The sequence below is a fragment of the Chanos chanos genome, chromosome 9, assembly GCF_902362185.1.
Source record: "Chanos chanos chromosome 9, fChaCha1.1, whole genome shotgun sequence".
Taxonomy (NCBI): Eukaryota; Metazoa; Chordata; class Actinopteri; order Gonorynchiformes; family Chanidae; genus Chanos; species Chanos chanos.
In genome coordinates, this window is record NC_044503.1 from 17,898,562 (window position 1) to 17,924,183 (window position 25,622).

Sequence of the window (25,622 nt, forward strand, 5' to 3'; positions counted from 1 at the left end):
AACTTTCACTTTCATAGCCACAAATCTACTAGTAATTTTAAAGTGCAGATTTCTGTGCCAGTCACAGCATACCTCAAAAACACATTCACCATCATTGCTGTAAGGTTATTAGTGCAATCGACTGCTAGTTTCACACATATACCACAGAAGAACTATAAAATAGTTCAGGACACTTCATGACATCAGTAGGATGTTTGCTTAAGAGCTGTGTTATGACTGTCATTGTTAAATTTGAATGAATATCTTATATTTGTCCACTTAGTGCATTTTTGATGCTGAATATTGCTTATGTTCAGTCCCAGGAGATGGTTAATGTCAACATTATACATATTTCTATTTATTATGTATACGTCCGCTATAATACTGGACTTGCTTATTCACTTTCTTAGACTTGACCGCATTTACAAAGAGTTTGTTTTTTCCCCCAGCTGTTCACTGCTGTTATTTACTTATTTTTCTGCTAATTTCCAAGTAATGCACACATTATGTGTTCAAATGACATCAAACATTCATTATATGTTTATCATTATCTGTTTAAGCACGTTTAATCAAAACTGTATTTAATAATGCAGCATTGTATTGTATTGTTTACTGTATTGGATTAATTTTCCCCTTGTGTCTCTATTTCATGATTATTTTGGACTTGCAGATATTCCTTGCTGCACTTTGAGGCTCCCCCAGTCCACAACATCTTGGTAATAGAATGAAAAAGCCTCATGAATTTGCAACCATTACATATCCCAACAGTTAACATGCAACTGTGCAAATTTCTTCATAAAAAAAGACTTGTAAAGCTCATGACTGATGAGACTGGAGATCGAATAATGGTTTGGTCAATTAGTAAACCAAATAAACAGTAATCCAACTTTGAGATGTATTTGTTGGCTGCGTTTAAAGTCCAGTCTGTGAAACACCTGCTGTGAGCAGCAGCTTTGGCTTCATGAGGCACATTACTCTATGATTATTAAAAAAAATCAGCATGGAAAGCTCATTGTGATATTGACTTGTTAGTGTTTAAATGTTTGATTATCTTGGATATCTTTGAAATCTGTGGTTTTGTGTGAAACTCTCTCAGAGAATTGATTACCAGCCCTCTTAAGAAAGCCACTGCATATTTATTCATCCAGCAACCGCTTTTATCCAAAGCGGTCGGATATCGTCTTACAATCATCTTGTCGTTTATAAAGTAATATTTGGTCCCATTATGCATATTTGTGAAATATACCTTTCTTCAGTCAGATGTTTTTTTTTAAAGTGCAGCTGATTGCTAAAACGCATGGTTCATAGTCAACTACACCAGTGAAATATCCAAAACGACCCCCACCCTATAATGCATACCAAATCATTCCCACGTCTTGGAACGTCTTTAAACAAAGGTTTGCTGTCCAGCTTTACTTGCACAGATGGGGCACCCACGCCAAACGTGTATAAGGGACAAAAGCAGTTCAAACCGAACGCATTTCACAGACAAAAAAAGTTTCGAGAAACTCCATGCTCCCTCCACCAGGCTACGCGTCTAGCAATTAAAGATCTCATGGGGACAGTGGGCGCGTGCAAAGGATATATCAGTTGCAAACTACAGCCAGCCTCGTTCCTCAAAGACTATCGCTCTGTCGCTCCCTTGTGTTAGACCTACCACGACATTTAGCTTACTACTGCAGAAAAAAATCAATGATTTAAAACAATGAAGAAGATTTCTCCCAAAAACTTTGCGTAAATATAACTTTTAAAGGAAAATTATTTTTAATCCCGAACTAATTGAGCATAATCTCTAAATTATAACTAAACATAGGGGATTGCAGCATGTTACGTGTCATACATATTAATGCTCACTCGCCAAAGATGGTAAATACACTTAGAAGATATGCCAACGCCCCCACAAATACGTGTCCACGAATTGTCGAATTTTTAAAATGAAGAACGGCGATCTAATGCAATAATAAGAACGAGTTTAAAATTCATATAGATTCAAACTATATCTCCGAGCCAGCATTCCCTGCGAGTGAAACTACAAACCGATTCCCCTTTGTTCGATCATCTGTGTCCTCACGCCATTGATGATACGTGTACAGATGGGATACTGACGCCAAAAATGTTTTCAAAAACATTACGTGTAGGTACAGACACTCTGAGAAGAAGTAAGGTGAAGGCAGCCCACTGAAAGGGCGCAGTCCTAGACGAGGGGGGTTGTTAACTGAAGGGTCCATCTGGTGTTCTACTCTTGGCTCGTGCTTGACGCGTGGATCCCAAGGGGCATCATAGAGACCTAACTGAAAAAAATGACACGGTAGGACAGGGTGCACTAGTCGTCACAAATGTAGACTGAGAGTGTATCTAAAATCTATCATTTTTGTATAACCTATGCAAACATTCTGTATAAATTCTGGCCGTGCGTCAAGAAGCGAAACTATACAACTTTACAGCTTTACGAGGGCCCAAATAAACCGCAGTCTTAAAAATATAATGTAGTACATGGTGAATGTGGACCTTTGACACACGTTGTTATGGTGATTTGTTTGCCTGCTGAGAGCAGCTTGCCCCAAGCCAATCTCTGCACGCGCCTTCTACCCCCTCCCTGACAACTAAAGCGGCACAGGTGAGGTTCCACGTCATCGTGGAAAGACGTAAGAGGAAAGCTAACTATTGTTGATCAGAGTTTACACGCAGATGTTACAGTAACAAAGCGTGGCTTGGGGATCTGGTCGCGTAATTTAAATTATAAATCAAAAAACTGGGTGGTACCCCCGAGCTTTACGCGTTCTATTCTCCAGGTCTCCGCCCCCACACTCCTTCAAAACGCCCCATCCCGACATTAAAATGAATAACGTTTAAAGAAATACATGTAAATACACACACAGGCAGACAACTGACGATTAAAACGCTCAAATGCTTCGTGTTTACCCCACTCTCAAAGCTTATATTTGACCAGAAAATGTTCTGAGTTTTGACGAATAGATACCACATTCGCGAGAAGACACAAATACCAAGATATGTATTATTAGAAGTAAATGCATACGGTTAGATTATCCAAGCAAAGGCGACTGTTTATAGATATTCATAACGCCAGCTATTGTTCTAGAAACGAAAGATGTTTGACAAATATTGTTACGCAGTGGCTTGGGGGCGTTTCCAGGACGCGCAAAATGCCGATATATAGCGCGCACCGAGTCCCAGTCTCCAGTTCAACAGCTCAGTTGTCTACTTAGACAGAGACTGTTCTTAAGACTTCAAAATGCCTCCAAGCACAATTTCAGATATCACCCTTTCTTATGCGCACAGAACTGTAGCCATGAGGAGGGAGGCCACTGAATTGAGAAGGGTAAGTTTTCAAAGAGAAGTCCATTATTACATTTTATTCACACTAGCTTTCTCGTGCCCACTGACCGCAGTGCGTCTATTAATTGCGTTTCTTTTTTCAGACTTTGAAGCCTTTGTTGGAAAAGAGAAGGCGAGCGCGTATCAACGAAAGCCTAAGCCAACTGAAAACCCTCATTCTTCCGTTGATGGGCAAAGATGTAAGTAAAGATACCATCAAAAACTTCGACATAACACATGTCTATTATGCCATAAAGAAATTCAAAGTAGGCCTACAGTCTAACCATGCTTTGTTTTCCTTTTCAGAACTGTCGCTACTCCAAGCTCGAGAAAGCAGACATTCTGGAGATGACCGTTAGATTCCTCACAGAAACTCCTGTTACCCGAACTAAAGGTGAGTTCGTATTTCCAGATCGCTTACTTCCAAACGGTGTAAACTATACTCATCACTCAAATCTTTCTTGTTTTATTCAGCAAATAAAACGATATTTGTTCCTCATTCAAGGTACAGATCAGAATTTCAAAGACGGGTACAAGGCATGTCTTCAGCGCGTATCTACTCTAGTCCAGCAAGCCAACCTAGACGAAGACGTACATCAGCAGATCAACGACTTCATTCAGCAGTCGGTGGTTTCTGCGACCCCAGTCTGTCAAAACTGCTGTGCTCAAAGCTCCAGGTTGTTTCCACAATTGCAGCAAAGACTCTTAAACCTGAAATCTACGGGCTTCCAAACCGAAAACCATAGAGACATTCCTATCCGACCAATTCCAAACCGAGCAGCTTTGCCATACAGCGCCAACATGTGGAGACCATGGTAGACAGACACATCCACACCTTGAAGTCCTTTTTTGTTTTCTGCCACATGGTGATCGTATTAAATCCATTACAAAAATGTATAAATATAATATAGATGAAAAACATACGGACCTCTGTGAGCTGAAAAACTATGGGCTATCATTCGTTTTGCTTAGGTATTATATACTCGTAATATTTTGCGTACCTTAAGGCCGTGGTTCAGTGAGCGGCCAGGTTTAAACCAGTTTTCGCATGTTTAAATGTTTTCTTTAAGATCCTACGAATAACCTGTAAATATCGCGGTTATATTTAGTCCTAGTGTTGAAATTTTCAGGGCTGTAGAAAACGCATATGTAAAACCCCAAGGGTTGATAAAATGTAAGTGGTTTTCACTTCTGATTTTCAGTATTCTATGTTTGTGCGGATAAACTGGTAAGCACTTTGTGTTGCATATAATCCGAAGTCTCTTTTTGGGGATGTGCTATATTTCCATTAACTGTTCACTGTCGTGTATCTGCTGTACTTTGTAATAAAGGCATAAAACCACAACGTTCTGTGAGTTTTTCTCTTTGCAATTTCAAGAAACGACAATGTACAAAAACACAAGAAGAAAATGCAGCCTCATTTCTCTCTAATGTGATTAGTTTAAATCATTATGTTAACAATGACAATGGGAATTTGCATGCCCTAATTTTGTGAAATGAACGTTGCGCTTCAGCATTGTTCAGGCACCTGGCTTCAGTGTGGTAAAGGTTATTGTCAAAAAGCCCGCCGAAACGCAAACACATCCTGGTCTCTGTCGCCACCTTGTGGTCTACTTAAAGATCGGAACTCCTTTAACTGTACGTTGGATTTCACATTTTATATTGTCTATGAAGATTTTCAGTCATCCACGTCACAGGATGTTTGGAAGTAAGTGAACGGCAATTAAATCTGCGGTACGATCTTGAAGATGTTTCGCCACTCATTTGAAAGGCCTCCTCAACTGAAGAAGGTTCGCCACTAATTTTAGCGGTTTTCTGGTCGGAGGAGAAGGCTCTCGAAGAAGTAGCGAAACGCCCTCAACATTATATCAAATCCAGTTGCATTTCACTCACTTTCTATATTCGTATTCTGAATCAGACCTACTACTAACGGAGTGGGTATACTTTTTTCATTGCTTTATCGAAGTGTGCGTACAGGGACAAAATCTTAAAATGACAGAATGCAAAATAAAAGGTGATATATAAAAGACTTTAAGATAAAACAAACAATGTTATTTAACATAAGGGTAACAAACGGTGAGTGCTGAGGCATAAAAAGCGATTCCTTACAGGATCATATATAGGAAAACCAATGACTACGCACTGACTCGGCAGGAAAGTGAAATAAAAAGCTCAAATGACATATTAAAACTTAAAGAGAGCTAAATAATTTAGCGTTAAATTGTTAGAACCGACATCCTTCAGACAAGTCATTCTCTGTGACTTTTACGTAGGAAGTGGAGGTAACAAATCGATTCTTCTTTAAAACCTATTTCGCTTGAGCAAGTTACGCTACTGCAGCCCTCGCGCCTCTTCAGACAGTCCGTTTCATTCCCTCTGCACCGCCAGTATCACCTCGCACGAGCTCGAGGCTAACCGGTCCAAATGTCCGCTGCAAAAATGCCAATCGCTTCCCCGTCCATTCAGATCTGCAGGTAAGATCTCCCTCATTGATGTTCTTTAATCTCGAAACGTACTCTTTGCTACAATTTAACAGCAGGAGAGGACACAAAGCTTGTCTGTGTTCAAATGTCCGAAGCGGCCCGGTAATCCGCATTTTCTGTCACAAACAGATTTAGCTCAGTTTCTTAAAAAAGCGAAATTTCCTTAATGGTTACAAGCAAAATAGACTTAATAAATTAGCCCCGAGAGAAAGCATTGCACCTGACAAGGCTTACGAATGCGGACACATTTCGACACCATCCATAGCCTACTGTGTGTGACGCCTGTCGCGGCTTATATGATGACCTCAATAATGATGCTAGGGTACTATAAGACGCCTGTGAGGATACAAGGTTATTTAAAGGCCACTACTGTGATATTATCTGACTTATTGACAGTAAATGCACGTCGCACTGATTTGTATTGAAATATTACGGCCAGGTAACAACTATGAATGAAAAAGGTATATCGACGCAGTCTCATTTCCTTGTTCGTTCCAAGTTGTTACAGAATTAAAAACAAAAAAAACAGCTAAGAGTGACGGTGTTCTCAATGGACGTCTTTCGCGTGAGGTACTTCGCGTGCATTTATCTTTTGTTTGGCAATCCTTTGCAGCAGGATTAGTCGTTGAAAAATCCTCGGTCAGCTTTAAGGGTGAACTGCGTTTTGCGGAGTAATGTCGATGTCTCAGCATTTGACTGGAGACTTTGCCTCTACCGGCTGGGAGAGACATTACACGTCAGAGTAGTGGTGGCTCATGGCACTAGGCCTGCCACGTGCTATGCATTTCTAGGAAATACTTTGGCTTTGAAGGATCTGCTTGTCCAGATAGATTGTATCATGATGATTTGACAAAATTTGCGTAAGCTATCCTTTGGACGGTTAAAATGCATAAGCTGATGAATAAAAAAAGGACTAAAATTCAAGAGTCGTGCAGCAATGGAAACATCTTCCAAATCAAATTAAACTCGAATATTTATCATCATGTTAAATTGTTTTAACATTAAAATTTCTGTCTATTGTGATAACAGCAGAAACGGGGCTAAAATGGCCAGTTCCCAGTGCTGGGCATGGTACGGCAGATCAGCACTTTGTAGACGTGAGCACTGTGAGACCCTACAATAGGCCTGTACATTTTCCATATCAGTCAAGGAACATTCTCAGACCTTCGCTCATATGAAAGTAAAAGGGAAAATATGTGAGTTTTCACTGTCACTGTGTGAGTAGTCATTATTTATCAGCGCAAAGTCTTAACCAGGTATTTGTCACAAACGCATGACTACATGACTACACTACCCACAACGGACCCCCATATTTATGTCATATCTCAAAGAAAAGATTAATCATACAGTATTAACTGCATGCTTAAATGAAAGACAACACACAGACTAGAAATTTATGACCAAAATGATAACACAACTTTTTTTCTATTAGCAAAATATTTATATTACATGGCATTTATTTGATCTAGAGAATATATTAGACTACTATATTACTAGCGCTACAGTATTACTAGTAGTACTATATTAGTTAACTTGCAAACCTATGTTGTTCATTGCTATACCCTCTGTTATCCTTTAGTTAAAAATGTGTGCCATTCTACTGCCTTTAAGACACAGGAATTTAGCATATGGTTGTTTGCAGAAAAAAAGGTTTACCAGCATGCTTTTGTCCTGTCTACATCATTGCTAACTTAAGCAATGCTCTTTAATTTTTCTTTCTGTGTGCTGGTGGTCATGTGTGTAGTGTGTAGTTCTGTGTGTTGTGAGTGGCCTGGAGGCCAGTTGTTTCTCTATACCATGCCACGGTTGCTCAGATACGGCTGGACATTGCAGTGAGGTGGGAGAAATGATGTGGTGAATCAGTCACAGGGACACGCAGGTTTTTTCGTCTCATTGTCAGGGCACCTTGTGAAGGCATTAAAAAAAAAATCTGAAAACTGTAATATGCTTATGATTCTTCAGATCGGGAGGACTTTTCTACGAGAAATCAAATGTTTCATTCATTACCACAGTCTGACCAGGTGGGTACAACCAAGGTACAGTTGAAATCTGCTAATGACAGTTTGTGTGCCAGTGCAAATCCTCCGATTTGGTATCTGGCATTGCGTGGCGCAGGTGAGATTATGTGTTGTCAGTTACGGTTGAAGGATATGATTCAGTCAAATGCAGGCATATGTTTTTGGACAGCACTTAGTTCTGTGTGCCCACTGTCTTTTTTGATGTCTGATGGCTACTTAGCATTAATCTAATTTCATCATTAATATGAGTTTAGTATTAATCTCACTAGTGTTGTTAGTGATAACTTTGATAACTTGTTCTTTGCTTGAGATATTGCAAACTTTCATTCAACATTTTTTTGTGCTACTTAGCTTGATATGGAGGGTGCACCGTGTGCGTGTGTGTGTGTTGTTGTTGGTGATGTTGGAGAGGTAGAGGCAGTAGTAAAAGCACTACTGGTTATAATTGTGGGGCACCAGTCCTTATGGACATCTCAATCAGATGTTTACAGAGGGAGGTAAATTCTTAGAGTTTATAGACCAGATATGACATAAGAGAAACAATATCACATGGGTGAAGTTTTAAATTAATTTTAAGGACCTGTTCAGAAAACAGCAATAAAGGGAATAATAGATAATATGGAAAGGGATAAATGATGTACATAAACAGTCATTGCATCAGGATTAAAGGGAAACAAACACGAGATGCAGTGAATACAATGGGTTCAGGCACCTACTAAATGGAGGAGAACATAGATACATATACTTCAGCACAGGTCAATCAGTGCTACAATAATCACTATAGGCTTGCTTTGGTTCAATTTAATTAAGTTACAGCCTAAACATGGTTTAGTGAATGCCATCACCAGGAGAGCTAACTAATACCTGTGGTAATAGAGGAGAAAAGGCCAGGATAGCTTACGCTCTGGCTGATGGCGGATGTGACTTGGCCTTCCCTGGTTAGGTGAGGAAACAGTCATCTCTGAGCTAGAGGTCAAGGATGTGTGAGGTTCTGGGTCCTGAGGGGTCATGAAGAACGAGGCAGCTGGAAAGTCTCCTTTTGGAGTCAGGATTGATTTCATCGGGTGGTCTGAGATTGAAGTTGGATCAGACGCTTGGTCAACGGAGACAGTTTGGCACGCTTCAGCCACAGTCTTAAAACAATGAGCACCACATCTGGATGGCATAGGACTTCTGCAATGGCAACAGCAATGCTAACTCTAATGAGTCATCTTCCATTCAGATGGTATGGGGAGTGTTTAATGGCCATTGGAGCCGGTGATTGCCCCCCCCATCCTTCTTTATCATCTGTATGTTCATGACAGAGTAACCTGTGAATTAATTAACTGATCATAGCATAAGAACAAATGTTCTGAGATCCACAGGACATGTTTTATGACTCCTGTCATGAGGTTTGGTTCGGGATGACACGGAAAAGGCTGACACCTGGTGTGTGCAATCATTTGCTCCGCAATTCCTTGCTTATGGTGATCCCTGCATTTGGGAGGGAGACGCCCAGTACAGAACGACAACAAGTAACACACAACAATCCTGAAACAGCATTAAAGTTCACCATCAGACATACAGCATAATGTTTGACACAACGTGTGTGTGTATGTGTGTGTGTTTATGGATTTGTGTGATGTGTGTGTGTGTGTGTGAGTGTGTGTTTGGTTAATGATAAACTTATGCCGCCATGTAGTGCTGGCCATTGCACTGTAGAGGATGTTAGAGGGAGAGACACAGCCTTATGGCTACCACAGTAATTCCACACATTATTATCATTGTGATTGTTGCTGTTTTAGTGGTATTATTCTTATTATTTAGTAGTGTAGTGGTAGTAGTAGTGGTAAAAGCAGCCTATACAATGCTATTAGTAGTAGAAGCGGTGATGCAAACAGCAGTGGCTGTGGTAGGACACCTATTGTTGGTAATAAATTTGATTGTGTGGGCTGAAACGAGATAGAGAAGATAGCGCCATATTTGTTTGCGTGGATTATAAAATTATGAGGATTAAGTTATACATGGACTAACGGGATTGGTCCACAGATGTCAGCACAGCAAGCAACTGTCAAATTCAGCTTTTGAAACCAGTTGCTATGTACTTCCTCTTATTTATGATGTTACTATGGCAACCTTCAGTAGCCATCTTTCCTGATTGGATAAGGGCTCTGTGAGAGTGGGCGTGTTCGGAGCCTGTGAGAAATGCAGGCGGGGGCTGCGCTGATGATGTCACAGCTGACACATGTGGACTGAGATGAAAGATATGAATGAAAGGCAGAGAAGAGAGAAGCTAAGGTCACAGTCGTCTACGAAGCACACTCTGTCACCCCACGCATCACCAGGGCTTATAGAACTGGCACAGTCGATATGGGCTCACCTTACCAGCTCAGCAGGTAGTAAACACACACGCACACACACACACACACACACACACACACACAAACAGAGCACAGTTTATTAATTTAGAAACTACAGCTGAAGATGCTTGTTTAGGCTGGGATCTCATTTGGAGCTTGTTCAGTGATATGCCGTGTTGTCTTTCACTGAACAGTGAAGCTGGTCTTGTTTTAAATATCGCCCAGTGTATGGGTGTTGCACACTACAGTCCTGTGTTTTATCACATTGTTCATAAACACAGCTGTTGTGCGACTCTTCCTCTAATCAGTACTCCTGTGTAAAGGCAGAATATGGTGAATTTGACAGTGCCGTACTTCCCTGCGGATGCCTGTGGTTTCTGCTCTAACCGGTTTCGAAACCACAGCTTTAAAGCTTTCCTTGTGTAGTAGTGAATAAATTCTGTCTGTGTTGACAAGGCCTGCCATGTATTACCAGTGAAAATATGCTTTGTATTGTATTGTACTGGTCCTTAATGGTTCTGCTTATTGTCTGTGTGTGTGTGTGTGTGTGTGATTTTATAATGAAAAAGCAGTAGACAATGCTAATGAGATGCATTCTTAAGAGTGGGCTGTTCTTGCTGTTGTCACTCGCAGGGTTTGTTTGGATTCTCTGTTCATGGCTTCACGTTTGTAGGATCATCTTTTAGTTTCTTCTGAGACTGAGGAAGTCATCACAACTTCAGCACATTGCCTACTAAGGCCTCTCCTCCAATTAATCTAAATTTCTGTCATCTTAATCCACAGAATGATGCGTCCTGATGACGCTAACATTGTTGGTAATGTTCATGGTGGTACAATCCTGAAGATGATTGAAGAAGCTGGATGTATCATTGGAACACGCCACTGCAACACCCAAGCGGGGGTAAGTTTCCTACTACAGCTCAGCAGGTCTGACTGCAACATTACAACATTAGCATTAGAAATGAAAGAGGACCACAAAAGAGAAGGCTGCTGTGAAAAAATCAAAGTATATAAAAAGAACATTGTCATGTTTTAAATGTGCACATCCATATTGTCCCCATGCAGTATATTTTGTTATCAGTAACATTCAAAAGTTTGTTGTAGTTTAGTGAGTAAAGTGCTAAATTGTAGGTTTCAAGTCTGATCCAATCAAAGGTAAGTCATCAAAAAATATGTAAGATGAGGATCTTATAATTATCTTGGTATCATGTGTGCTTAGCTTGTATCTCATAGTGTACCAGCTGCTGATTGGTGGAGATATACTTATGCAGATATTCCTGGCATGCATTGATGACCATCAGGTTGCCAAGCCTGACCTTTGTCCCACATAAACCTATTCCCTCCCTCTCAGCATGACTCCTGAGTATCAGAGCAGAGTCAGTGCCAAAGCCAGAAGTCAAGACGTTTGTCTGTAAAAGTAAGGCCAGAGGTCAAGACCTCTATCTGTAAAAGTGAGGCCAGAGGTTAAGATCTCTATCTGTAAAGGGTATGTGGAGTAGGTCAGTGTTGTATTTTAATGAAGCTCACCGACAGGCAGAATCGTCCCTCTATCAAGAATGGCCTTTGACATTTTTAGCCATTTTTAGCCTGTGGTAAACACTGAAACCTGATTGAGACTACACAGAGATACAGAAATACTCTTTGCTAATGCAGTAAAAACACAGAATGCCCATTTTATGAGCAGCAGGGACTCTGCTGTCTGTAAGATGTCTGAGAAAGGAGGAATGCAAAAAAAAGAGAGAAAGGAGAAATGAGAGATTGACCAAAGCCTAACCAGTGTAGCTAGAATTATGCTTACTCTAAGTCCATGTAAAGCAAAGAACACCCAGCATTTATGACTGAGTAAAGTGGAATTCCCATAAAGCACTTATTTATGTTCTTCTCTGGGTCTGGTTTGACTCAAAGCCCATCTGGTTTCACTGTGGTTTCTGCTTAGTAGTTTCCATTCAGTTTGAATTGGAGTCTGTATACACCATACAGTGAATGAGTCAGAACTGATGCCAGAAAGTCCTAAAAAAGGGAGATCTATAGTGTTTACTGAAACTGACTGGAAACAAACAGTCATTATAATGATGTCTTTGGTAATGAGTCAACATTTAGCAAATGCTGTGAACAATAATTACCAGAAATGTTACTCAAATTAACCTAAAAACAAATAATTCCACTCACCTGAGAAGGCAGGTGGATACTTCACAGAGCAGAAGCACCAACAGTGAAAGTAGAGTTTGATGGTCTCACTGCTTTTGTAATCACACTGATCATTTCGTTAAAAATTGTTTGACCCTGATACGTTAATATTAGCCACTAGGTGGCAGCAGAGAATTTGCTGTAGTCCCATACTGCATTTTGCTGCTCAGGACTGAGTCCAGTGAGAGAAGGACGAGGGCGTCAGCAGGTGGAGGAGCTAAAGAGATGTGTATGATAACCACCATAACTATTAAAAATGTCGCTGTCACTCACTGTATCTACTATACTTCTCTCAGCATGCTACGCCCCAAATAACCACTGACACTACTCAGACAAGTCAAGCGTGTGTGTGAAAGCCTCCTAGCCCTCATACACACAGCACTATAACTCACTAGTGGTTTTGTGATTCCTTTCTTTCATGGGTCACTGTAAATGTGTAACCAGACAAACTATAAGTCCTATCCAGTGTACTTTAGTCCTTAACCATATATACATGGTTATCAAACAATGACTGTGACTTTCTGTGACAGTCAAGTATAACTGGATGTTAAGATTGACTTTAACCTGTCTTCTTTGTGCAGTCTGTGTATAACTGAGCTGTTTTTATGGTGTTGTCATGGTAACAGGACCGCTGTGTTGCGGCTCTGGCACGAGTGGAGCGCACTGACTTCCTCCACCCGATGTTTATTGGAGAGGTGGCCCACGTCAGTGCGGAGATCACCTACACCTCCAAACACTCTGTGGAAGTGCAGGTCAATGTCCTGTCTGAGAACATCCTCACAGGTGAGTGTGTCACTTTTGAGACCAAGATGTAAATGCTTGATTGTGTGTAAAGCTGTCTAAATCTAACGATGAGAAAAGTTATTATAAAAGCTGATTTACTTCCCAGTCAGGAAACAGGAAAAGGTTGTTGATGACTTCATTCTCACAATCTGTTCGGAACACATCAGTTTTGGGAATGTGACAAAACCTGTTCATCATGTCCATCACACACACACACACACACACCCTCATGCACACACACTCACACACACACACACACACACACCCTCATGCACACACACTCACACACACACACACACACACACACACACACACACACACACACACACACACACACACACAGATATGAATGCAGGTCAGAAGGCCTTGTGACCACGCATAGAATCCTTAGAATGTTGTTTACCTGCTGTTCTGGCACAGATGCTGTCAATGACTTTTGAAATCTGATGAAAATGATAAATTCATAAACAGGAAAGACCAAAGCAGGTGACCCTCTATCAGCACTGAGCTGATTTCAGCTGAGGCTAACAGAGATAAGTGAAAGGCTGAGCAGATGATGGTGAAAGAAACATTTGGCTTCCTGTCAATATTCTGGCTTTTCTGTGCCAAAGGTCAGAGACATTTTCACTGTTGGTGAAGTTATGTGGCTTTTTCATTCATTTTAATTCCTTCAGTTCCCATCAATTAATTCAATTTGCCTTCATCCTGTTCATTTATTAAAGTTCATTTTCGTAATTGAATGGGATGATCACGATAATGCCCTAACTCAGCTGGTGTTTCCCTGCTGCCACTGTATATACACACTGGTTCTCTCAGGGTGTTTTTTTGTTGATTTCAAAAGGAACTTTCTGGTAGGATGGTTAATTACAGGCTGCAAGGACTACTTAGTGAATTAACGTTTGGACAGCGTCTTGATTATCAAGTCAGATAACAAAGGCAGACTGTCACGTCTTCCTAGAGAAGGTACGCTTCTCTGTGAGGATACCCAGTAATGTCCATACATGCCACTAACTGAAAATATAAAGATTTATGGAAAATAAAAATTGTTTATCTGCAAATGGGCAGTATATTTTGGGCATGCCAGGCTCAAATTAACCTCAGCATATAGCAGAAGGTCAGCAGGGCTGCTATGAAGGCCCAGAAAAGGTGACTGGCTGTGAATGAATTGCTGTGATTTCATTAGTGCTGGGTGTGGTCTGGATGTGTGTGAGCCCTGAATCTGAGGATGCCTGTGTTATTCCTTTTACACATGAAGTGTCTTGTTTTACTGTACTGCAGTGAGTGACCTAGCCTGAATGATGGGTGACACTGTGTTCACATGCCTCAGCTGCCTCCCTAGACGAGGCTACACAAGAGACGAGAGGTGTGTTTTAGTTCAAGATGGGTGGGGAACATGTCTGCTCATCTCAGGTAGAGAAGAGTAAAGGGGCCACGGTGCTGTGAAGTGTTGAAGAGTGAAAATATTGCTCGATATTAGTTTTTGTTGAACTAATTGGATTAGAAGTGGTTATTAAAATTAGGTAAAGATAACAACGATTTTGTGCCTGTTCAGCAGAGTGGAATGGTGGGATATCACTCTGTTTATTTCATTTTCCTGTTCCTATGTTTTACAGTGGTGTTCATTTGATTTAAGCTGAATTTATACAGATCCACTGGGGTCCTTATCACAGGAAAAATGTACAAAATGCACTGTTGTAGAATAGTCAGAAATCCTAACCATGAGAGATGCATTTTCATAGTAGGGAAAATGAGGAGAGTAGAAGGAAGGAGAGCAAAAAATGTTTAAGGACAAAACAAAAGAGGTATCCCCACGAGGCATGGCGTTACCATGGCAACTGTGCTGTCATGTGGCGGGAGCAGGGCCAGCTCAGCGGGGGCGAAGTTGAGGAGAGGAGCAGGAGGTTGAACAGGCACTGACAAAGACACACCCCTAGGGTCCTCTGGGAAGACCATGACATCACAATAATATGATACTGTGAAAAATTTTAATGTGTAATTCATATCATATTAGTTACAATGCATAACGGTTATAGGTAAATATTTAAGTTGAGGAAACCACTCATTGACTCTAAAGTGTGTATTTTGTATTGTGTAAATTGCTACAGGTTTTAATCCATGGAAACAGTCTGTAAAGGAATTTGAATCCATGGAAACAGTCTGTAGAGGAGTTTGTATCCATGGAAACAGTCTGTAGAGGGATTTGTATCCATGGAGACAGTCTGTGGAGGGGTTTGTATCCGTGGAGACAGTCTGTAGAGGAGTCTGTATCCATGGCGGCAGTCTGTAGAGGAGTTTGTATCAATGGAGACAGTCTGTGGAGGACTTAATGTCATACCAGAACACTTGTCCTCCTTGACCATCTGACTTAGCCTGAATGGCCTGTTTTTTGATGGGTTAATTACTTCAGCGTAAAACAGGAACAGTCATGCTATTAATGTAAAAGAACATACTGTATATATATGCTTGATTTCAGAAGTGCGGGTCCTGGAGAATTTGCTGTGTCCTAGCACAGAGATGGCTCTGAGGTGACTTGGCCCTTTGTTTAGCAGCAGTGTCTGCTGATGAATGTATATTGTTGTCTCAGTTGTGCTCGGTGTGTCTGCTGATGAATGTACAGTGTTGTCTCAGTTGTGCTCGGTGTGTCTGCTGATGAACGTATAGTGTTGTCTCAGTTGTTTTTGGTGTGTCTGCTGATGAATGTATATTGTTGTCTCAGTAGTTTTCGGTGTGTCTGCTGATGAATGTACAGTGTTGTCTCAGTTGTGCTCGGTGTGTCTGCTGATGAATGTACAGTGTTGTCTCAGTTGTTTTCGGTGTGTCTGCTGATGAATGTATATTGTTGTCTCAGTTGTTTTTGGTGTGTCTGCTGATGAATGTATATTGTTGTCTCAGTTGTTTTCGGTGTGTCTGCTGGCAGAGGTCTCTCAGGCTGCAGTGTTTGACAGCTGTGTAAAGCTTGAGTATTGTTGAGACTGTCCTGTAATCCGCCTGGACCTTCAGCCTGTTCTGCTGAGGTCTGTTTGATCTTACTGGAATGGACTCCAGAGTGCAGCAGAGACTGATTCTTTCTTACAGAGGAGTGGAGGAGAGAGAGCATCGCTTCCCCAGTGTCAGTCTGTCTAATTTCTAATTTCATAATAATAATAATAAGAAGAAGAAGAAAAAGAATGACGATAATAATAATAATAATAATAGTAACAACAACAACAGCAATAATAGTAATAATAATAATTATAATAATAACAATATTAATGATAATAATATTAATAATAATATTATTATTATTATTATTATTATTATTATTATTATTATTGTTATTATTATTATTATTATGGGAAAATAACTCATTATACTCATTATTACTATATATAACTTTATATAGTAAAGTTATTAGAATAAATGGACCTTTGTCATCTGAATATGTTTACTTTTCCCATACTGCATTTTGGTGGTTGATTTACGGTCAGTTTGAGTTGATTGTGGCACAGGTCTCTGTGCACTGTGCAGTGGTGTTCCACTGCGGCTGCATACCGTGTGGTCCATCCAGCTTGTGTGTGTGTGTGTGTCAGTGTCTTTGCCCCTTTAAAAGGATTCTATCAAGCCGGAGGGGAGCATGGGCCACGGGAGCAGAGTTTATTTGCTGCTGTCATGTTAGCTTAGCGTCATGCAACACAGACACACAGGCCTAGCCTGCTCCTGAAGACACTGCTGAGTACCTGATCCCTTCTCTCTCTGCTCTCCTTTTTCACTCTCCATCACAGGCATCCACACAGCTTTTACTGCACAAAACCAGAGAATGTGACACAAGATTCATTCCTCTCCCATGTGAATGTGTGCATGCATGCGTGCACTTAAATGCGTGCGGGTATGTGCATGCGTGTTAATGCAGGATTACAAATACACCAGTGCGCATGCACATGCTTGCAGATCTTCATGCAAGCACACACACACACACACACACGCATACACGTGTGCATGCAGACCCACACACACACACACACATTTCACTGAACTGAATGAATAAAACATGCCAGAAGGGACACAGGTACATCTTCATTTTAAACAGAGATCTGTAACAGCCACAATTCTCTGTCTCCTACTTCCTTTTAAAACACTGAATATATCTTTAAGACAGCCTTTTTTATTTGTGGGTGTTTGAAGTAGAGGAAAAACATCCAGAGGTGAAACTCATGACTGTTTAACCTATCACTGACTTCGCGTCTCAGCCTTGAAGCTTTTATCAATGTACTAGATCAGTATCTCTCACGGAATTCTCTAGAAAGCAGAGAGTCCACACCAGAATCCTGCTCATCCTGTGTCACACTGGAACACCTCACACAGCTCAGAGAACTCAGAGAAAAAAGACTCCCTGCAATTCCCTGTCATGACAACTCTTAGTGAGCTGGAGAGATGTGTGTGTGTGTGTGTTAGAGAGAGAGGGGCTTCAGCCAGGCTCAGGGCCAACACATGGCACCTCTCCTGGGTTACATGCACACACACACACTCTCTGTCTCTGCCTCTCTCTCTCTCTCTCTCTCTCTCTCTCACACACACACACACACACACAAAGTCAGGGCCAATCTCGTCAGCCTTGTCTCACTCACTCTCCCCAGGGGTCTCCCGCCTCTGAGTGCAGGGGCCGTGATGATTGGTACTGCAGGGCAGACTCCACCCCCTACCCCCAACCCCCTCTAGAGCCATCCTTCTGACACACACACAAAAGTATCACTCATATACTCACACAAGCACAAACATGCATACATACACACAGAAACACAAATGCAAAGAAACTGCACTGAATTTTAAATGATGTACTTATAACCCAGAAACAGGAGACCTCTCACAGGCAAGCCGCTGTGAAAGGATGCCCAGATACACACACACACACACACACACACAGACCAGCCACAGTGAAAGGATGCCCAGATACACACACACACACACACACACACACACACACACACACACACACACACAGACAGACCAGCCACAGTGAAAGGATGCCCAGATACACACACACACACACACACACACACACACACAGACCAGCCACAGTGAAAGGATGCCCAGACACACACACACACACACACACACACACACACACACACACACACACACACACACACACACACAGACCAGCCACAGTGTAAGGATGCCCATATACACACACACACACACACACACACACACACACACACACAGACAGACCAGCCACAGTGTAAGGATGCCCAGATACACACACACACACACACACACACACACACACAGACCAGCCACAGTGAAAGGATGCCCAGATACACACACACACACACAGACAGACCAGCCACAGTGAAAGGATGCCCAGACACACACACACACACACACACACACACACAGACCAGCCACAGTGAAAGGATGCCCAGATACACACACACACACACACACACACACAGACCAGCCACAGTGAAAGGATGTCCAGACACACACACACACACACACACACACACACACAGACCAGCCACAGTGTAAGGATGCCCAGATACACACACACACACACACACACACACACACACACACAGACAGACCAGCCACAGTGAAAGGATGCCCAGACACACAGTGAGGTGATGGAGAGAGTGAGGAGCAGGGTGAAAATACACACAGGCACTCATTAAAGGAGTTCCTTTCAATGACACAGTTATTCCTTCACCAAAATCTGCTCACTTTAGCTCTCAGAGTCAGTGCACACACACACACACACACACACACACACACACACACACACACAGACCAGCTGTCAAACATCCCCCCACTCACTCACAGACACATTCACACAGACAAAGGGAAATGGAGGACGAATCAAGCAGAGTACTCAGCACTACTGCACTGCGATTCTACAGGCAACCTAATAATGGTTCATTTCTACGTGTGTGTGTGTGTATGTGTCTTGTTCTGTGACTTAACCTGAAAAGCTAGACAAGCTAGATCTGTGAATAATCTTTGTAAAAAACCTCTGTAAAACTGGCCCCAGAGCGTCTGTAAACAGGTCCAATGTTTTTGTGTTTACCACTGGAGTAATGATTTACAGTAGTGATAACATTATTAACGGAGTATTTACAGTCACTGCTTCAGAGCCAAAGCCCACGTGCGGCTTCTTGGCTTGTTCTGATGGAAAAACTGTGGCAGCGACTCAGGGACCAGACATCCAATCGCCTCTGTGTTGTGTGTGTGCACGAGGAGCAGGTCGTTTGGCCTGTAGTGTGTCCTCAGAGCATGTGTCTCACAGCACACACAGTCAGCTTTAACAGCTAATGGACTTTACACTGTGTCTCACAGCACACACAGTCAGCTTTAACAGCTAATGGACTTTACACTGTGTCCCACAGCACACACAGTCAGCTTTAACAGCTAATGGACTTTACACTGTGTCTCACAGCACACACAGTCAGCTTTAACAGCTAATGGACTTTACACTGTGTCTCACAGCACACACAGTCAGCTTTAACACCTAATGGACTTTACACTGTGTCCCACAGCACACACAGTCAGCTTTAACAGCTAATGGACTTTACACTGTCTCACAGCACACACAGTCAGCTTTAACAGCTAATAGACTTTACACTGTGTCTCACAGCACACACAGTCAGCTTTAACAGCTAGTGGACTTTACACTGTGTCCCACAGCACACACAGTCAGCTTTAACAGCTAATGGACTTTACGCTGTCTCACAGCACACACAGTCAGCTTTAACAGCTAATGGACTTTACACTGTGTCTCACAGCACACACAGTCAGCTTTAACAGCTAGTGGACTTTACACTGTGTCTCACAGCACACACAGTCAGCTTTAACAGCTAATGGACTTTACACTGTGTCCCACAGCACACACAGTCAGCTTTAACAGCTAGTGGACTTTACACTGTGTCTCACAGCACACACAGTCAGCTTTAACAGCTAATGGACTTTACACTGTGTCTCACAGCACACACAGTCAGCTTTAACAGCTAATGGACTTTACACTGTGTCTCACAGCACACACAGTCAGCTTTAACAGCTAATGGACTTTACACTGTGTCTCACAGCACACACAGTCAGCTTTAACAGCTAATGGACTTTACACTGTGTCTCACAGCACACACAGTCAGCTTTAACAGCTAATGGACTTTACACTGTGTCCCACAGCACACACAGTCAGCTTTAACAGCTAATGGACTTTACACTGTGTCTCACAGCACACACAGTCAGCTTTAACAGCTAGTGGACTTTACACTGTGTCTCACAGCACACACAGTCAGCTTTAACAGCTAATGGACTTTACACTGTGTCTCACAGCACACACAGTCAGCTTTAACACCTAATGGACTTTACACTGTGTCTCACAGCACACACAGTCAGCTTTAACAGCTAATGGACTTTACACTGTCTCACAGCACACACAGTCAGCTTTAACAGCTAATGGACTTTACACTGTGTCTCCACAGCTGGACTTACTGTAGAGATGCTCGCTGCATATAGTCTGTAAATGACATAGCAGCCTGTAGCAAAACTAACCTCTTGGTAATTGGTTTAATAATAGGACTGTGATGTTTTGTTACCTGGTAACAATAAGGTGCATTGTACTGTTATAATTTAATTACTAATCCTTTAATAATTTGTATTTATACACTGTGTATTGTCTGTTAGTTACTACACTGTAATGGACTAATTAGGATGCACACATTAGAAATGAGAACAGTAGTTTGAATTACAGTATTGGAGATTTTTTTGATATGTTTTACCTTTGTTTAAATGTCGCTCATTTCATAGTTTAATCATCATGAATCAGTGTCCTGCCCAGAGCAGTCATAGCAGTCACTGGTTCTCTCCCCTCTGCAGACCAGAGAACGGAGAGGAAAACCTGGACTCAGAGTCAGTCAGAGGAGTCAAAGAATGATCAACTCCAGCCAAGACTTGTTACAACAAGCTATTATGAAATATTTCAATAGTCAGTTATCGATGTTTTTTTTTCGTTTTTCCACTCTAACATCAAAAACCTACTTTTTACCAAGGGATGTATAATTGGCGTATACAGAACTGCTGTCGTTTTGCGGTGTTTTAACCAAACCTTAACTCTGTTCAGCTGTAGAGTCTGTTTATTTAGTCAGGCAGTTACATTTAATGTGTCAAACACTGCTTTATGAGGACATGTGAGTGCTCTTCCTGTGTGGTTCCTTCAGACAGGCTGCTGTGGGAACCAATTAGAGGCGCTGTTCTCTCGCCAGGATCCCTGTGAGGTTGCCACGGAAACCGGCCCACGTCTGCACGGTTCGAGCCATGTGTAAAAATGCAAATGCTATTCCCAAAAGCAGTCTGTCAGAATACATAACTCCCTCTTTACAGCAATTCGGTACAGTGGCGGGAACTAATTCTTTGCCTTGTACAGATTGACTGTGAGAGAAAGTGAAAACAAACAGTTGTGTGTTGTTTCAGTGCTCCGTGCACTGAGTCACATTATTAACCAACCACGGCTGTTGAACCTATCTTGTGGTAAATACACAATACTGTGTTGGCCTCACTGAGTTTAACAAGATGCTAACCTACAGGACTGGTTTCTACAGGGCAGATCTGTCCACAGCTTGAATGTTCCTGCTCAGAGCTCTCAGGGCAAATTTGACAGCCCATGTGTATCACTCAGCAGCTCTGGCAGTGTCTGAATAAAGTTACAATTTCACACAAACATGCAAACAGGAGTCAAACTGGTAGAAACTGCAACTTTTTAAACTCTGTCTGCTGTGGGACAAAGCAGTTATTTAACTGAACCTGCTGTTGTACACAATCTTGTAAGTTATATCTGAATTGCTGGATAAGTCATTCACAGCTAGGGGGGACTTTACATCCTGGACCTTTACTGTAGAGGCAGAGGCTGCAGGTGCACTAGTCAGGGCTTAACTGGGAAAAGCCATGTCTGCACCTGATCTGTCTCAAAACTCGCCAACGCGATGAGATAAAAACATGAATAATCCTGACCTGTCTCAACTGCTGTTGTCTCCCACTGAGGGTTGTTTTTTTAAAAAAACATTTGAAAAAATGTTTTATTAATCCATGGTGCATGTGTGTGTGTGTGTGTGTGTGTGTGTGTAGTACTTACCATTGTCACTGAGTGAACAGCCACCACTTTTCTCAGTGACTCAGTCACGTAAACACGGCCTACTCAAAATAGCCCCAGTTTAGTTTAGAGAAAGTGAAAGAGCTTCAGAAAGGAAACGCTGCTGTTGCCATGGCAACACCACAGCCTAGCCATGTAATTCTCCCGGAGTACATCTCTGAAGACATAGCCATTGCAGTGAGGTGGAAGACTTAAAAATAGATTTTTTTTTCTTTGTCCCCTTTGACCTCATCGAAATTAGGCTGTTTCTAAGGCCTATGCCCCTGTGCAGAGAAAAATGATGAACACAGAGAGTCCAGTCAAGCACCTGGCAGCTAGCTGAAATTTTCGATGAAGACATAAGAGAAGTGTAATTATATTGCAGTTATATGCCCATGTGTATCCAGCTGTCTGAAAAGCTGAGTAGTGTCTTATCTTGCCATGCTGTGCGAGTGAGGCTCTGATAAGGGTGATGTTCTTTTCAGGTGCCAAGAAGCTGACTAACAGAGCAACGCTTTGGTACGTGCCCCTCTCCCTCCAAAATGTGGCCAAAATCATTGAAGTCCCTCCCATTGAGGTAAGACAGTGCTCTGACAAAACTTTAAAAGATTTTTTTTCAATTTTCTGCCGTACTGCCAGCCCATTACTGACCACTGTCCTGAGAATAAACTTACCGTGAAGAGCAGGGCTTTTCATAAGGAGGAAAATATCTTTAAAATATATCTTTAAAAAAAGAAAAAAGATGTAGGTTGGAACGCACACTTTTATGACAGCGAAGATAGTGAAACATGAGACATAGAGAGAGTGATGTTTGTGTTGTGTGTTATGTTTGTGATGTGCATAAGGTTTGTGATGTTTGTTATGTTTGTGATGTGTGTTGTGTTTGTGTTGTGTGTAATGTTTGTGATGTGTGTAATGTTTGTGTTGTGTGTTATGTTTGTGCTGGATGTGCATTATATTTGTGATGTGTGTTATGTTTGTGTTGTGTGTCATGTTTGTGATGTGTGTCATGTTATTGATATTCCTGTATTATGTTGTTGATGTTCCTGTGTTATGTTATTGATGATTCTGTGTTATGTTTGTGATGTGTGTAACGTTTGTGTTGTGTGTTGTGTTTGTGATGTGTGTTACATTACATTACATTACATTTATTTAGCTGACGCTTTTATCCAAAGCGACTTACAAGTGGGAAAAACAATTCAAGCTCCAGGATAGCGAGAGACCTGAGAGTAGGCGAGCAAGAAGTAATAAGTGTGAGTTTCCTTCCAGATAGAGGCAAGAGAGTAGGTAGTAAGAGCACCTTAGGTGTGAGTAAGCTGTGTTAGGGGGTTAGTTGTTAGGAGAGGGGGTGCTCTTGGAAAAGGTGAGTCTTTCAAGAGGTTCTTGTGTCAGATCTGATGTGTCTGAACCACAAATGTCTGTATAATGAACAGTGAAGTGTTGTAAAATCATGACAGCAAAAAACTGTAAATAGGGAAACACTGAAGCAGTGTTTAATTTATACTATACTATATATACTATATACTATACTATATATACACACTATATACAATACTGTACTGTATACTATACTGTACTGTATACTATAGTAACATACTGAGCCAAACATAATTTTAATTTTAAAGGAAGAGTAAGTTGAAAGAATTATATTTCTTTGTAGAATTTACAGATTTACAATTTTTAATCACAGAAAAACTACAAATACAAAAAACAGAAAAAACAGTACAATACAGTTAAAATTACAACATGACAGTGTTAAAATGATGTTTTGTCAGGTAGATTTTTTTTATACAAAAAGAAACCAGATTACATTTTACAAATTCATATGTTACACTTTACAGATAAGAATATGCACAACTAGGCCTAGAGAAAAATTATGTTATATGACAGGTTTAAAAATGCAGGTGATGTGTCTGTTTAGAATTGAGTAGGCCTATATTTCACAATATATCAGTAGGCTAAAACTATAATAGTAGTAGTGTAACCTGCATTGTGTAGACAAGCGCTATCCCACACTGGACTGGAACTCACTCCCTGACATCTGAGGAAACATACTATTAACAGAAGCTAGCATCCGTGGGTTTTAGCGTACTTGCTAGCACGCCTGCCTTCCATGTCCAAGGTCGTGAGTTGGAGTCCGGTGTGGGACTGTGCTCAGGACTGACACACCTGATTCCACTGATCAATTAATCATCAAGCCCTCGATTAACTAAATTAACTGTGATAGTAAAGAGTTAAAACAAAGAGGTGCAGTACAAGGGGTCGTCAGGCCTGAAGTTGAAAACCACTGTGTGTTTTGTGTGTTTGGGAGAAAGGGCCCTTTTTGTGCTTTTTATGCATTTTGTGTGTTTTATCTTTAGGAAGCATGAGGGAAGGAGTCATTTTTCTGTGCTGTTTTTTTAAAGACAGCTCTGACCCCTGGGTGCTACCTCATTATCAGTTCCCAGTGACTTACAGACAAGTCAGTAGTGTGGAGTCTGCTGGAAGAGTGATTGACAGCATCTTATGTGCGCTTAATGAAATATCATCTACATTAGAGTTATAACACATTTGGTTTTTAGCATCGTCAAAATAGCAATTAATAACATTCTCTGTATTAATACGTTTCAGCACAAACTCAGAGCTTTGCTGTTAAGTCACATGTGCAGTTGTCTTAAGGAATGGTCTGTTGTGTTGGATTTGGTTAGACTTGATTTGAGTCTATAAAAGCTGATCCCTGGATATCCATATTTCTGAGCCTGGCTTGCTGTGTCTATGCTGTGTCTATGTGAGGTGGAGAAGGTGAGAGCGACATGGAGGACAGGGAATAGTGTGTGTGTATGTGTGTGTGTGTGAGAGGAGGAGAGGGTGAGAGCAATGTGGAGGACAGGGAGCAGTGATCTGTGCGTGTGTGTGTGTGTGAGGAGCAGTGTGGAGGAGAGGAAGTAGTGCTCTATGTGTGTGTGTGTGAGGAGGAGAGAGCGATGTGGAGGACAGGGAGCAATGGTCTGTGTGTGTGTGTGTGTGTGTGTGTGTGAGGAGTGGCATGGAGGAGAGGGAGTAGTGTCTATGTGTGTGTGTGTGGTGTGGAAGAGAGGGAGATGCTCTCTGTGAGTGTGTGTGTGAGGAGGAGAAGGTGAGAGCGATGTGAAAGGCAGGGAGCAGTGGTCTGTGTGTGTGTGTGTGTGTGTGTGTGAGGAGGAAAAGGTGAGAGCGACATGGAGTACAAGGAACAGTGGTCTCTGTGTGTGTGTGAGGAGCGATGTGGAGGAGAGTGAGTAGTGCATTTGTGTGTGTGTGTGTGTGTGTGTGTGTGTGAGGAGAGACGTGGAGGACAGGGAGCAGTGGTGTGTGTGTGTGTGTGTGTGTGTGAGGAGCGGTGTGGAGGACAGGGAGCAGTGGTCTGTGTGTGTGTGAG

The 25,622-nt window shown here is 41.7% G+C and overlaps 2 protein-coding genes across 2 annotated transcripts in view; both read left to right on the plus strand.

Annotated features, from left to right (window-relative positions):
- Positions 1-3,232: 3,232 nt before the first annotated feature.
- LOC115821446 (transcription factor HES-2-like) lies at positions 3,233-4,134 on the plus strand. The gene is made up of 4 exons (XM_030785273.1): positions 3,233-3,319; positions 3,420-3,515; positions 3,622-3,709; positions 3,821-4,134. The coding sequence occupies exons 1-4, from the start codon at positions 3,233-3,235 to the stop codon at positions 4,132-4,134; spliced, it is 585 nt and encodes a 194-aa protein (XP_030641133.1).
- Positions 4,135-5,739: 1,605 nt separating this feature from the next.
- acot7 (acyl-CoA thioesterase 7) overlaps positions 5,740-25,622 on the plus strand; it is a 64,911-nt gene continuing 45,028 nt past the window's right edge. The window contains exons 1-4 of the mRNA XM_030784566.1: positions 5,740-5,789; positions 10,939-11,056; positions 12,969-13,125; positions 22,711-22,802. Coding sequence (XP_030640426.1) covers positions 5,740-5,789; positions 10,939-11,056; positions 12,969-13,125; positions 22,711-22,802 — 417 coding nt within the window. The remainder of the gene's footprint in view (positions 5,790-10,938; positions 11,057-12,968; positions 13,126-22,710; positions 22,803-25,622) is intronic.